General features: G+C 42.6%; 1 protein-coding gene across 2 annotated transcripts in view; it reads right to left on the bottom strand.

The window, feature by feature from the left end:
• The window catches only part of SMAD3 (SMAD family member 3), a 69657-nt gene extending 53853 nt beyond the window's left edge, over positions 1-15804 (bottom strand). For both annotated transcript variants that reach the window (XM_083871374.1, XM_083871375.1), the window contains exon 1: positions 15239-15804. In XM_083871374.1, the coding sequence (XP_083727500.1) occupies positions 15239-15444 (206 nt within the window). In that variant the 5' untranslated portion in view covers positions 15445-15804. The remainder of the gene's footprint in view (positions 1-15238) is intronic.
• Between the last annotated feature and the right edge of the window lie 444 nt (positions 15805-16248).

Raw genomic sequence — 16248 nt, 5'->3', positions numbered from 1 at the left:
AGAGTTTGTGAGGAGTAAAAAGCAGTTTGTGGCAAAGCCCTCTGAAGACCCTCACCTTGCTGGAGTTACTACAAGGATTATTATTAAATCTGTAACGACAAGCAAGCCCTGTCATTTCCACAGTAGGCTCTTTCTACTTATTTCCAGCTCAGAGATAATCCCACTTTTATTAGGTGCTGATCTATCACTTTATGTGTTGCAGAGGAAGAGCCCAAATTCCAGGGAATGAGAGGTTTTAGCTGAAATAATTTCATGAGTGGCTTCAGTGAAGGCAAAAAAAAAACCCCAAGAAAAGTGGTGCTACGTTGATTGGAGCTGCATATGGACACCACCACCCGATGGCAACAATATGTTAAAATTAGACAAGATTCTTTTGATGTAAATTAAAGGAAAAACATTTTATTTTTAGTACACTCCAGGCATAATTCCTGCCATTGACATTTGCACGTCCACGTTCTGAAATATTCTCATCTCTGACAAAACCTGATGTGCTGCAGCTGATTTTCAGTAAATTAAAAGAACGCCATAAAGTTCTAGAATTGTCCAACACATCTGGGTCGCAGATTATTGCATAGGGGGAGGAATATTAAGCAACTGCCAGGTAATGTTGCCTCTTGTTCAATTAATTATCTTATCTGGGTGCAAGGAATGCCCGAATTGCAGAGCCAGACTCGTTTAGGAAGACGGGGCAGGATTTCATTTATTCATTGCACAAGGGTCACTCAGCTCCTCACGTTCCACACGATGCCAAACCCCTGCTGCACCCAGGCAGTTTTTGCACCCACATTTGACTTTGTTGTGACACTTTGCTCCGGCACAGAAACTGCTTTCAACACTCGGGAAAAGTGCCAGACTGAGGATAATGTAAGAGCTCAAGTTCTTCATTAAAGGACATGGCCACTAACGGGCCACTCACCTCACACAATAAACAGCATTTAGCGTTTTTTCTTTGAAGGGGACATCAAAAGGCATCTGAATTTACATCTTCAGCGCTTGTCACCTTCAGCACAGTCCCCAAATGGGCAATGCAGAGCCTTTTGCATGCGGTTAGGTGCCTATTCACCACTGAAATCATGACAACACGACCTGCTGCTGAAGCCACAAACTTGTATTGAACAATCCCTGGTAGCGATGGTGACAGGAAACTGCCAGTCCCTGGCGTGGGATGTGAGAAAACAAACCCCTTCAGCACAGTCACACTCTTCAAAGGCAAGTGGTTCACCAGTGAGTAACATTCCTGCCGTGGTTTGTAGGTAACAGGAGCTGCACTCATTGAAGTGGAAACCAGAAATAAAATTATGTTACTGATGCATCATTATCATAATATGGAGAGATGTGACAGTATAAAAGTATGTGGAAGTCAGGCAATGCAGAGCTGTCATTGCTGTTACAATTAATTTGTAACTCAGCCAGAGATGGCTGTTTGGTCCAAAAATCCACTCTGCCAATTATTAGAATATGAAGAAAATATTTGGGTTTAAAGTAAAAGATAAAAAAGTATTGACAAATAATAGCAGAGGTTATTGTTATCTCAAATTCCACCAACATAATGTCCCTTGCTACACCAGGCTGCATCTGCCAGCCCACTGCACACACTCACTGTGGCTTTTGGCTTCTTCAGCTTGGGAAAAAACTTCATTTAAAACTTCCAAAAAAGACATCCCCAGGAGCAGTTTTACCCCTCTGAGCTGCTGCACAGCTTGTGGTTTCCTCCGTCACCTTCTTCAGGCCTGAAAACCACTGCAGGAGATATAAATATAGACAAATTTTAACTTAAACACTTGACTGGTTCTCTCCTCCAGTCTTTTGTGCCAGGAGATAAGAGCAGAAAACTAAACTGGAGAAAGGTTATCCTGTGGGCAAGGCTGTACACTGAATTCCCAAAGGTGTCCCTGAGAGCCACAGAACAAACTGGATCAGCTTCTGTGAAGCACAAGATTTGTTTGTCTCCTGTTTATTCTAAAACAAGTTTATTCTAAAGGGGGTAAGTACCTTGGAGTGACAATCTTGCTGAAAAAAATAAAAATTAAATTTAAAAATATCCTGGCACTGCCTCTAATTCGATGTGAGGCGCAGTTTTTAACCAACAGGAATAAGTTGAATCACTGGTAGAAAAGTTATGAGCTGTGTTTTGAAATAATCTTCATCTTCCAAAAATAATTCCTGGGTTATTTAATTTTTAGCAATGTGCAGTTATACTCGACCAACTTTCGGCCACCTTTTGACAACACTCAATCCTCAAACAGGCCTAGAAAAATATTCAAATATTCTTCAGAGGTCCAAGTAGCACAGGAAGCAAAATTAAGAATTAAATGTGACAGGATTTGTAAAATCAAGAGGTGATCCTAAAGCAAAAATGTGGCCAAGTCTCTGTGCTTCCCCAGTTCCTCTCTCACAGTGATGTAAATTCGGAGCTGTTTATTTAGAATGTGCAAAAATGATGGCCACAAACTCACACAGGTGAAAAAAGTGACTTACTGAACTAATAACAAAAATCACCCCCCACTCAGGGTTCAAATCCAAGAACCTGTGGCTGGATTGTTTTACACATTCACACTGAATAACAACCTTTGCTTTCAAAACAAAGGACATTTTTGTTCCCTTCCTTGCCCTCCCAATAACCATCTTTCCCTGTTGTTTAAGGTTCTCAGCCACGGCGCAAGGGAGAAAAATAATATTTAAACAAAAAGAAACCCCATCCCAACCCCTAAACAAATAAACAAAGCAAAGCACACAGAGGAGAACTCAAGTCACAAAGGCACAAATGAGCCAAGAGCCTGTGGGCAGCTGCAGCTCAGGGCCCTTCCCAGGAGGGGGGAGGAATGTCACATCCATTCCCACCAGGGCATTCCTGAAAATTCCCTCTCCCTGCTTTTATGCCCTTAAAGCAACTCTGATCAGCGTTAGAGCTGACTGGAAAACCATTATCCCATTATTTTATTTATCTGGGCATGTGTAACACTGAACAAGGGGTTTGTTCCAATGGTAATAGACCATTAACATTTTTCTAATGAAGTTACAATACTTTTTTTTTTTTCTCTCCATAGAATGATTAATTAAATACCATGTTCCACTTGAAGCTAATTCTATGGGATATGAAATTTTACATATATATTAAAAAAATTAAATATACACATATAAAAAAATATAAAATTGTCGTAAAACTTTTAATGGACTCCCTCCAGTCCTAAACTTCCTGCTCTTTTTACTGAAGAGATTGTCAAATGTTCATGATCAATGGCTTCAAACACAAACAGATCTTTCATTGACCATCAGATAAATTGGAAACATATAAACTTTGAACACAAACTCAAAAGGCAAATTACTAACAGTGCTCATTAGCTCTACCTCCCACCTTTCCCTCTTTCTTCTGGAATAGCTGGTCTGGCAGTAGAGCAGAAACTCTGAAATGCCATCCTAAAAATAGAAAGCAAGAAAAGAGGAAAAAGAAAAGGGGGGTGGGGGGAACAGGAACTGAGAGAATACAGAGTGAGAAGCTCTGTAATATAAAACTGTCTCCAGCTTCAAAGTCATCAGCCAATCATAATCCAATAAATGCTTTTCTTTCTTTCTAAAATCAGAACACTCCAGTGGCTATTTTTATTCCTGTTTAGAAGCAGCTCCCCCCAGCAGAGCCCTTCAACCCAGCAGAGCCTGGCAGGGACTCCCAGGACCCCATTCCAGGGCAGCATTTCCAAAACCTTCAGGGGCTCCATTGGTTCATTTGTGTCTGGCACTAACTTTGTTTTACATCACAAACCCCATCAGAGAACAAATGGAGAAGTAAAGGGAGGAAACAGAGGGGATGTTTACATGGAACTATTCTTTCAACCCTATTTAAGGGTGTTCTCCTTCATGGATTTCTATCCATCCAAATGGCTGCCCTGTTCTTCCAATATCCTAAAACAAATATTTTCCACATTCAGGCACCAGGAACTGCAATATGGGTAAGGTTTGAATTAAAGCTGGTTCTTGGGTCACTCAAAAAAATAATGGCTTTTTTTTTCAGGCCCTTTAAGGTACTGAAAAAATCAAGGCAGAAAGGCTCCATGTTCATCCTAAGTCTGGGAAATCTGGACAGAAAATGAAATAGCATCTCTTGAGGTGTATCATCAGCATTTTCTTACTTCTTTTGTGTGGAGAAGCTGTGAATGCCCCAGCAGGGGAAGTTGGAGTGTGCTTTGAGTAACCTCAGTAAAAGATGTCCCTGGACATCCAGAGAGCTGGACAAGATGAGCTTGGAAGGTCCCTTCCAATCCACACAATTCCAAAATGCTAGAGGCTTCTTCCTCCATTTAACTGAAAATTAGTTTTCTCAATATAAAATCCCCATGCTACAAATTACTGGTGTAACACAGAGAGAGCAGTTTTCGGACTGATTCCTGTTTTCCATCCAGAGCACAGGAAGGTGCCACTTCAATCCCGGATATGGAAAACTGCAGCATCATCCTCAGGTAAATCAACCAAATTCTCAGGATTTCACTCTCCCCATCAGCAAAAGAGGGTAAAAATCCTCCTGCTATAAAGGATTTAAGATCAGAACTCTGATACAAAATGAGAGGCCACAAAATGCTTCCCCTTCAAAAGCACATAATGAAAAGGTCTTTAAGAGGACTCAATGAATATTGTATAGTAAAGATTTATTATTATTATTTTTAAATGGGAGTAGCTGCCAGCATTGGAGCTTAATTGTTCTCCTTCAAGGCAAGTAACTGTGTAAAACACACAGGGAAAAAAAATCCAGAGGCTGTTTTGCTCTCAGCTTATCTAAGCAACCCTGATCTCAGAGATGTTATTTCTCCATCCTTAATTTTAGTGAGGAGATACATTAAATACTCTGTTTCCCACAGCAAGGCTGCAGATTCATCTTGCTTCGCTAGCTTTGAAAAGAGCATTTGTTTCAAACTTGTAAATGATTTAAAAGAGAACGTTTAATTAATAATGTTGTTTCCAGCCAGATGGCCAGCTATTAGTTTTCAGTCGTCTCTTTCAGAACAATTCCCCACAAGTCTTCAGATGCAAAAGAGCTTTGAAACAAATAGATTTGAGTGCTCAACACTCACAGGCTGCCAAAACATTCAGTAAAAAGACACAGCTATAGGTACAGAAATTACATTTTTTTTCCAAGTGGTTTTGCTGCAGGTCATGGTTGTAAAAGTCCACCAGCAACAGACACACATTTCTTTCATTTACCATCCTGTGTTTGGATGGCATTAAATCCACATATGGCTATAGAATATTACTTAAGTGAAAACATGAGGCTACATGTATAGAGTTTCCCCTGGACTTGTGCTAACAGACCTCAGACCGGAGCTCAGGAGCAGAACTCTTGTGGTATGATGTGTATCAACCAGTCAAAATATTCCATGTGTACGGGAGGCTCTGCTACAGAGATGAATAGATAAATATTAGGCAAACTCAGCCAAGGTTTACCACTAAACATCTGTGGAATTCTAATATTCTCACTGACGTAGCACCTACATATTTTCAAAGAGAGTTTCCAACAGAAATTAAAATTGCTCTCTTAGTACAAATGAGGTGCTGGGACAGCAGCAGAAAGGTTTTTAAAGCAGCAAGTTAATGAGGTTTGCAACAGGTTTTTTAAAACCCTGGGATTTTAAGAGCTTTCCCAAATGTAATTAAATTCCCTGACAGGCCAGGGCTGCAGTTGGGAGGTACAAGCAGGGTGCAATGTTTTGCTCACAGTTACATGGTGTGGAACAAACCCTGATATTTTCACTCTTCCCTTAACCACAATGTGCATTTATTATGCAGCAATCCACAGGTGAAAGCCCATCTTTATTCACTTATGATTGGGAAAAAACAAAGATGCAATTGCAATTCTGTACCTGAACTTTCAGCCTGTAGTTTTCCCAAACAAACAAAACCAGGCTTGGGGAAAAGCTTCAATGACGAGCTACCTACACACGAATTATTTATGGCATCTAATTCAGAGCAAAGCTTAACTCAGTTTGCAGAGTGCCAGCCACAGAAACCAACCAGAAAGTTCTATCAGCTCCAAGAAGTGGACAGTGATTATCTGCTCTTAAAAATCTGCCATTTTGCTGGGTAAAGCTTCATTCTGCTACAGTGGTTTCACATCTTCTGGTTTTGCACTTTCAACCATTTGTGTGCAAAACTTGGCTATTAAAAAAAAAAAAAAAAAAAAAGATACTTTTGAACAGAAAACAATGACATGAAACAGGACACATCTGACTGATGGTGAAGCTTATACTGAGTAAGTCAGGTAAATTTAACTCCCAGAAGCAGATATGGAGAAAAAATAGCCAAATCACCTCTAAGTCTGTCCATTCCAAACCTGTGAAACTCTTACATGGTCGTTAATCAACTCAGTTTGCAGAGTGCCAGCCACAGAAACCAACCAGAAAGTTGTATCAGCTCCAATAAGTGGCCAGTGATTATCTGCTCTTTAAAATCTGCCATTTTGCTGGGTAAAGCTTCATTCTGCTACAGTGGTTTCACATCTTCTGGTTTTGCACTTTCTACCATTTGTGTGCAAAACCTGGCTATTAAAAAAAAACCAGATAATTTTGAACAGAGAACAATGACATGAAACAGGACACATCTGACTGATGGTGAAGCTTATACTGAGTAAGTCAGGTAAATTTAACTCCCAGAAGCAGAGTTGGAGAAAGATTAACCAAATCACCTCTAAGTCTGTCCATTCCAAACCTGTGAAACTCTTACATGGTCATTAATCCAGCATCTCCAGTGCCCACTGGAGTTTTGTTGGAAAGTTCCAGGCCAACTATCAATAACTATTCCAGACTTTTTATCCCACCCACAGGCTGCTGATTGTTGGGAAAGCAGGGCCAGCAGACCTTGTGCCCTCCTGAGTTCAAGGCCTGTAATTGTGGGGGGCTTTATCTAGAAAACATTTCTGCTTCCTGAGCTTGTGTAGCTGTGGGGCAGGGGAGGGGCACATTGGAATAAATTGGCTTCATCAGTGGTTTGAGAGCTGGTTAAAATGATTAAAAGAAGGAAAAAAAAACAGAAAGAGAACAGCCCAATGCTGCCTTCTGCCCTTGCAGAGAATCACCAGCTATAAATGGTGATATTTATATATCCACTCAGCTATAAATGTGGAGGGTCTCTGCCCATCAGCAAACCCTCACTGAAACATGAGTGAACTCCTCTGGAAAATTAAATGTTTTGCAGAGAAGTATCATTTTCACCAAACTTCCAGCTAAAGCCTGCCTGGCTTCCTGCCACACTTCCAGCCCTGACAAGTCCAGTCTTGTGGGGCTGGAGCCCCCAGGTCTCACAGGCTTCAAATCCTGCAAAGAACTTACAGAAGCCACCAAATCCCTGAATTTAAAGAGAAAAGTGGACAAATTTCAACCTACAAACACCTCCCCTCTGTTTTCAGTTCACTGTTTTCTTGTGCTGGCCTGATTCTCCCTTCACTTGCCTGTATGTTGGAAGTGAATTTACTGAAATCCAGGTAACTACACAAACACAGAGTGGGAAAAGCCTCCAGCTGCTTATTAGCCTTTCATTTAGACTGAATGCTTTTTAAACACTGATTGAATTTTTCAGATACTGTTTGTTACACGTGTGCTACAAACTGCATCTTGAGTCCAGGGGAACAACAATTTGTTCAACAAATAGTAAGGACCTTTTTTACAGTTCCATATGTATGGAAACCATAGACTTTGTATCCCTATGAAAAAAAAAACCCACATCTGGTCTTCCTCAGAATAACAAAATTAAGGGTTCTTGTAGTTGGGTCTTTGTCTTCCCACACAGCAACACTAAAATTCCAGTTAACAGAGGGAAAGGAAATTTGGGGGGAAAAATAATTCTCCAGCTGTTAAGTAGATAAAGCAACAACAGTCACACATTCAACACAGAAAGAGTTCATTCTCACACGCCACAGATGTCTTTCCTCTCAGCCCAACACTTTTGTGAACCTCAACTGTTCTACGTGTGCCAAGAGTAGGTGAATTTCTCTTTTCATGTTCAAGCGACTAAAACAGGAAGGACGAAGTTTCTCCTCTTTTGTTGTGAAAAAAGGAGAGTCGGTGTCAGCATCCATCATTCAACCACTGCTGGCTGCAAGTTCACCACAAAGGAGGAAATTTCTGTTTTGACTTCCTTTTTTTAAAAAAAAGACTGAGTTATGGTTAATGAACGTCACCACTGCAGAGAGAAATTCTGACCTTTCCTATGACGCAATTTGTAAGGAAATTTTACTGAAATTCTCAGCTGCAAATTATAAAGTGACCTAAGGAGGTTTCACCCTGAGAACCCTGGAGAAAGCAAGAATCCCAGGGTGATGTAGAACATTTATCAGGATCATCTCTTCACCTTTCCTAGATGGGTTACATTTCTCAAAGGTAGGTTTTACTGGAATTTTTTACACATTTTTTCATGAGGCTCACCAGTTAGAGATGTAATAATCCATGTTTTCCACAACAGCAGCTGCTACTGTCAGAAATCTCTGCAGCAAACACCAAAACCTCCTTTGCTGCTGAAGGAATAAATCTGGAACTCTGTAGCTTCAACATCTTATGTTTCCTTAGTTAACAAAGATTTCCTGCTGGAGCTCGGATGATCCCTTTAAAAAACAGGGTGTTATTTCTTACCTGGCTGGGCTCTAATAATCAGGGTGTTATTTCTTACCTGGCTGGGCTCTTGTGAACACAAGGGTTACACTCCTGGTTTATTTGGTTGGCTTTTTAATAGAGCTGCTACGCAGGAATAGTTTATTCCCACTCACATTTGTGTCCTCTGAGGAGCTGAGTCTTTAAGACAGAAAAAAAAAAGAGCTCTGCCTTTGTATTGTTTCTAAAGAGACACAAGATCTGGAGTAATCAAACTTCCCTAAGGGCAACTCGCACCACTCTGGGGGCAAAGAGATGCCAGCAAATGATGATCGGGTCTGAAAGGCCTCAGAGCACCTTTAAAAGCAGCATTACTGCAGCAATCCACACATTAGTGGCTCCTCAGCTACACAAAGTCGTGCCACGGTGCCAAGAGCCCAATTATCACCAATTCTAAAAGGAATTAGCAAACATCTGCTGGCCCTGGTGGAGTCAACCGGTGGAACTGCAGGGTCTGGACAAAACCTCTGCTCTGGTTTCATTCTCCTCGCTCTTGTCCCTCCTTTCTCTGCCCATCAGCAGAACTGGAACTGGAAAAGGGTTTTTTACAAGACAAAGGACAAAAGTTAATTAGGACTATACATAAGGCTGGAGGAGTGCTGCATCCCATCCCTGAAAACTTAATTGCACTCAGTAGAGGAAAGCTAAAACATGGTAATAATAAAAAAATAACCCAAACAACAGAAAGAGATAATTTGGGAATAAAAGCTGAGTTTAATTTAATTCGAGCACTTGTTGGCCCTATTTATTTCATGCAGGATAATGGCATTGTTGTGCATCTAACAGCATTAGAAGTTCCTAATAAATTAACAAGTGAAAATTAATGGCTGCTCAGTCCATTAAATCTTGTTAATTTTATTTTTGTTGTAATACTATAGCAATCACAAGTTTACATTATTAAACCAATATTTATTAGAAGAACTCCTTTTAATTGGATCCCTGATGTGATAGTCCCATACAGTGTGTATTTCTTTATTTCATCAAATTTTTGCATTTATTTCTCATTATATTTAAATGACTGCAATATTCAGGGTCTTTTCCTAACACTATGAAAGTTAAGCAACCATTTTAAACATTTTATTTCACACAGATTCAACACTTACTACACAATATAATGAGAATATCATGAGTCTCTTCAGAAGCTATTTTAACTCTTTTTAGCCTCTTGAGAAAGGGCAGAAGAATGAAAGGCAAGAGATGTGAATATCTGAAATCACCTTAACAAATGGTAAAATCCATTTTTTCCCTCTTAGCCCCTGGATAAACGTTCTGGTTGTTCCTCAAGACAGAAGTTTTATCACTGGTTTTAATGCAAAGTGTGAGCTGGTCTGCACAGCTCAGGTAAAAAAAAAAAAAAAAAAAATATATATATATATATATGTAGGTAAAAGGGTTTGAATTGTAATGGCTGCATGAGAAATTATAAAACTGAGGAGACACCTGAATAAAGGGCTGCTGTGCTCTTCCAGCAGCAATCTTTTGAGGAGAACAACCACAACTCCTCCCCAGGCTCCCTCCTCTCCCAGTTCCTGTCACAATAACCGAGTGTGTAGTTGCTCCCTAACTGGTTGTACCAACATTATTGCTCCAGCCTGACAGCAGGGCTTTGTTTTTGGGGAATGGCATCGTGTGGAATACAACAACTCCACACACATTACCCAGGCTGATGTAAGAGGCAGGAACAAGTGCAAAGGGGAGGAGAAAAAGCTGGAGGGGCTGCAGGGAGCAAAAACTTGTGCCCAGAGAGGGAAGTTTGACCTGTGGAGAGATGAGGAAGGCACTGATGGACAAGCAGGCAGAAAGGCAATGGAATGACACAGAAAAAGCTGAGTTGGAAGGGACCTACAAAGATCACTGAGGCCCTGCACAGGATCATCTCCAAGAGTGTTGTCCAAACTCTCCAGGAGCTCTGGAGCTCTCTCAGACACATCTTCACCTTCAGACTGAGCTGCCCAGAGAGGCCACGGTGCCACAGGTAATGAGGGCACTGCAGCAGCACAAAGGTGGGGCAGGGCTGTAAAACCTGCCCATAAAACCTGGGCAGGACAGAGGTCACTGACACGGGTTTGCAGCAGGGATATCCCCAGAGGGATGGAGCTGAGCTGGGTGATGGCAGCCAGAGTGTTTGCACACAGGGAATGGGCTGTGAGCACCCTGCACATCTGTAGGAACTCCCAGACAAGGCCATGAAATATTAAAGCTCCTCACACTCAGGGACAGAAAACAGAAAACGAGGTCGTTTGAAGTTGGCATTGAAAGATACATAAATTTACACATAAAACTGTGAGTGGTCCTTTGCTTGTTACTGCAGTCAGATGGGCAGAGTCCCAAAAGAAGAGGATGGATCAGAGAATATTCTGAGCTGGAAGGACCAAGTCCAATGACCCCAAAATCACACCATGATGTGAAACCACAACATCCTTCAGGGCCTTGCAGACAGCCTCTGCCATTAACATCCTCACAGTATTACTATTTTCCTGCTATTACCTCAAAACTAGGAACACAATCAACTCCTGTAAATATTGTGTGGTCAACTCCCAACACAACCCAACCCAAGATGTTCCTGAAATATTTATATTCCCTCTTTATTATCTTTATGCGTTATGTTCCTTGTGTATTATCCCTGGGTTTCCCCACCAAAATGTAAATCATTTAAGGAATATCTTGTTCAGTGGCTTTTAAGAAGCAAATGTGCCATGTTTCCATTTCAATTGGTACATTTTACTCTTATCAGATGAGTTCCACAAGAAATAACACCCACCTCTCTTCAAAACTGTTTTCTAAATGAAAAAAAACCCAAAACAACCCACCACTTAAAAGAAGGTGCTCCTCACATACAGGAATCCTGGCTCCCCTAAAACCACCGGTGATACCAAAACAAATAAACACAGTAATGAGTTGAAAAGAAAAATGTGCATATGAAAATGTATTACAAAATGTCAGGAGATTTATGTCTGTGTGTGTGTAGCACCATTAAAGCTCCTGAAACAAAGCATTTACTATCTCATATAGCAAGCCTGTAGATACTGCACAGCTTTTAGAAATTACTGAGTGGCCCCAGCCCAAAGATGGGCTGGTTTCTGCACATCAGACCCTAAAAATATTGAGTTAAACACTCATCTCCCTTCATTTCCAAGGTAAATGCTGCTGGTTTCTCAGGTGCACAGAACCTGAGAAATCTCTCTTCTGCTCAGAACCGTGTTAAAAACTCGGGTTTTTGCAGGTTTGTATGAATGTCAGGTGTAGGTGCCACTTTTACCACATTTTTGGGTCTCCGAAGAGAACAGAGCCACCAAAAATTCAAAAATTCTGTGAGCAGTTGGAACAGATCTTTGTCTGCTCACAGAGCAAAGCAGAGAGGCCACAAACACCTCTGGCTGTGCTGGGTAGGTGTTAATGGCACACTTGTCCTCAGGTTGGTCTGAAAAGTGATAAAAATGCTCATCCTCAAGGCTGAGCTTTCAAGATAATGCAACTAAGGATGCATTTTAATGGACAGAAGAATGTGCGTGTTCTCAACTTTATCACCCAATGCAGGATGAAAAAAAACCTTTCTGCCAGGGAGACTCACCAGCTCAGCTCTGACACCAAAGTCCACCAGCTCAGGGCACAGAGGTTTAAAAAAAGGTTTAAAGAAAGGTCCTGCTGGGGCAGGATGAGTTTTGGCAGCTGTGCCCAGAGGAGGGAAGGAAGATCCTCTAAAGGAACACCAGCACCACGAGAAATGATGTGAGACCAGAGTTTTTCAGGTGGAAATGACTGCAAAAACAAGAAGGAAAAAATCTTTCTTGCCAGGAGAGTCACACGCTGAAATCCTTGAAGGCCTGTCCAGTTTTCTGCTGTCAGCCACAGGTTCTCCCAAGAGAAAACCTGGAGTGTCTGTCACAGCACATCAGAACTGGAGCACTTGGAGAAGTGATACTGCTGAGCAAATACACAAAAACTAATCCCTGTTTACTAATCTGTCAGGAGATAGCATGTAATACACGTTTCCAGATCCCAGCAGATAAACACGACAGCGGGAATACATTTGTTATTCTAATTCCTTAGCCTTACAACAAAACAATTATTTTTTTTCCTGTCCTTTCTTCAAAGGGTCCCACCTGATGGGGGAAGGAATTTGCTGTGTAGTCCTCATTCCCACAAGTGATGTTTCTGCAAAGCTCGAGCCCTTTTCCACTCGAAACTTGCTCCTCTCATGGATACAATAGCTAATTTTGGACTTACTCTGCTCCTGCTGGGCCAGAGTCATCACTGGCATGGCTCCACTGTAATTCAGTCCACTGATGCATTACAGACAATGCACAACATGAGCTAATCCTTAATGATGCTTTTCCCCCCTTTCCTCCCCCCTCCCCAACATATCGTTTGAGTAAATAGTAAAATGACATAGGTAAAAATTATTAAATGAAAAAAAAAATAATAATAAACTGAACAGGAAACTAAAAGCATCTTGCAAACACTAATTTCAGATGACACAGTAATCAGATTCACAGATACATTAGGACAAGCAGTGCAGCCCAGAGGAAAAGGCACAGCTTTTAAAGTCACAAGGCCTGGGCAGAGCTGCTGCAGCTCTGCACTGACTTCAGAGAGATTGTCCATGGTCCCACACCATTCCCCAACCCCTGACACACAGATATATTAACATCTCAGCACAGAAAACACAACCATTCTCGTTTCTAAACAATAATAAAAGCACACACGAAGTTATGTTTAAAAACTCAAGGTATAAGGCACCAACAGGCTGATGCCTCCCCCACACCGAGCTTTGAGATCTGCAGGCTCAGTGTCATAAATTAACATGAAAGGTTTTCATTTCTGCACAGATTTTCTTGAACAGACGTTCAGTAGGAACAGCCAGGACAAGCTCTGAAGGTGGGAACATTCATGACTCGTGATATCTGTGTTGTTATTTATTTCAAAACTTTTTTTTTTTTTTTTTTTTTTTAATAAAGCATTGTGTTTGGCCCAACTCTTTTCTTCCTTTAAACCATAAAATATCAAATCCTTCCTTATCTAAAGCACCTTGTTAGGAGTGACAGAAGTTCCAGGGGACTTCATGCTCTGCTCCCTAACGGGGCAGCATCAACCAGACACAATACCCAGGTCACAGCAACAGGGCTGCTCCAGCAATTTTCTCCTTTTGAAATGGTAAATATTTCAGGGAAGTGTTTTAAACAGCGGATTATCTAAGTAGAAAGCATGCTGCTTACCAAGAATTTTAAAAATATAAGTTTTAAGGCGTTTATATTGTGTGTTGGCTCTACAGGTTTTAAATTTCTGCTTCAAGTAGAAGCCGGAGCAACTCTAACAAAGGCTGGGAGCTCTCATTTGCATTACTGGCCAAAATCTTAGCCACAGTCATTCAGCACCAAAAAAAAAAAAAAAGGAGGCTTTATTTTTCCTTAAAAAAAAAAAAAATCCACTACAGTTGTTGGAAGAAAATTTTAGGAGCTCCAAACATCCACATTTCTGAGCTACTTTTGCTTCACTTTTTCATGCAACAGATGCTGCTTTGTATCAGCTCCTGCATATTAAATCATTCTGACAACCAAGAAAGCATACATTTGTTTGTGCCAGAGAGAGGCATGAATACACACACACACACACAGATATCTTCTCACGCAGAAGCACACAATTATGCAGCATTCAAATATTTGGGGTGAACTTTGGCCTTTGCTTTAAAAAAAATAATAAAATAATAATAAAAAAAAGTACTCTCAAATAACAATCAGGAACAGACCCAGCAGTCATCTGGCTGAGCTCACAGAAATCAACAATCTGCAGCAATAAAACACCACTTGTGGGCAGCCATTTGAAAGTTACTTGGAGAATTATTCTTGGATGGGATAGTTTTATACGCGTCTTTTGTGATTTATGACGGCACTATGGATGGAGCTCGGAATGGAGACTAAAAAATAAAATATCCGTTCATTCAAAAAAAATGGAGGAAAAAAAAATAAGTTATATTCATCCTCACAAGTGTGGGGTATTTTTTTTTCTTTTTTTTTTGCACTCTAAACAACCTCTTCCAGCTCTGCCATTTGCACTCCCCATTTAAAAACTAACTGGAAAACATCAGCAGAGCAGGGCTCTAAACCAGGAGCGATATGGAAAAAGCCAAACAACCCAAACAAAACCCTTTTCCTGATGCACCGATCGCACATTAAACGGCAAGAAAACCTCAGTGCAGCAGCACTTGAGAGAACACGCTCAAACTTCTTGACAATGAGAGAAACCCTCAGTGAGTGAGTGCAACTGATCCGCACCGCTTCCAACTTTCTTTTTTTTTTTTAATAATCATATTTTCCCCACTACGTTTTTTCTCTCTCGTTACTAGAGAGTAATTCGATTCTGTAGCCAGTTACGGGTTTTTTTTTGATAAACTAGATAAGGAGCAGGCAAGAGAGAGGACCAACACCGAGTGCGGCAGGGCCGGGACTCAACACAAACCTCCTTGTCCCGGCCGTGCCGGAGCTCGGGGGTCCCTGGGGGGTGTCTGGGGGTATCTGGGGGTCTCTCGGGGGTGTCTGGAGGTCTCCAGGGGTCTCTGGGGGTCTCCCGGACCCCGCAGGGCCCCGGCAGCCTCGCCCTCCTCACGCCGGTACCTGGGGATGGTGATGCACTTGGTGTTGATGTTCTGCGTGGTGATCGCCTTCTCCAGCTCGTCCAGCTGCCCCGTCTTCTTCAGCTTCTTCACCAAGCTCTTCACCGCCTTCTCGCACCATTTCTCCTCCTGCCCGTTCTGCTCGCCTTTCTTCCAGCCCAAGAGCCGCTTGACGATGGGAGGAGTGAAGGGCAGGATGGAGGACATGGCTGGCTTGTGCCGGCAGCGCCCGCCGCCGGCTCCGCGCTCTGCCCGCCGCCCTCCGCCTTCTCCTCCTCCTCCTCCTCCTTCTCCTCCTCACCCCGCGGGGCCCTGCCCGGCCTCTCCCCGGCTCTGCCGGTGTCTCAGCGCCGCGGGCCCGCGGATCCAAACTTTGCCCGGAGTTCGCCGCCTCTCCCCGGCGGCGGCGGCGGCGGCGGCAGCTCCCTCCTCCTCCCCCTCCTGCCCCGCTCTGTGTGCGCGGAGAGGCGCCCACTCCAGCTCATTCCCAGTCTGTCTCTCATGCAAATTGCCTGCTGGCCGGCCCCGGCCCGGCTTCCACCCCCTCCTTCCCTCCCAAACACGCCGATGGAGGGAGGGAAGGGAGGGAAAGGAGGGAGGGAGGATGGAAGGAGGGCGGGGAGGCGGCCGGGCCCGCCGGGAGCTCCGCGCCTCCATCGCCGCCCGCGGAGGCCGCGGCTCCCTCAGGCTCCCTCAGGGGGATGCTCTCCTCAGGGACGGCAAAAAAGCCCAGGAACAGCGCAAAGAGAGGTGGCAGGACAAACCTCACCGATGGGGAGGCAAGGAAAATAGTTATTAAATGAAAAATATACACTTTTTACAAGTGTAAAGCCCTCACGAGTGTAAAGCCCGCTGGGTGTGAGGGGAAGGGGACGAGAGGGTGCGTTCCCCCCTCACAGATACCTGAACACATTTTGCCAGCCCTGCTCAAACAATCAGCCGCTTTTAGTCCCAACCCCTTTTAATTTACTATTCCATTCCCTCATCTTTCCACCCCCGAGCAACAGGTAC

Source organism: Zosterops lateralis (assembly GCF_965231275.1).
Source record: "Zosterops lateralis genome assembly, chromosome: 13".
In the NCBI taxonomy this organism is placed as follows: Eukaryota; Metazoa; Chordata; class Aves; order Passeriformes; family Zosteropidae; genus Zosterops; species Zosterops lateralis.
The sequence above is the reverse complement of the archived record's forward strand: the minus strand, read 5'-3'. Positions and strand labels throughout refer to the sequence as shown.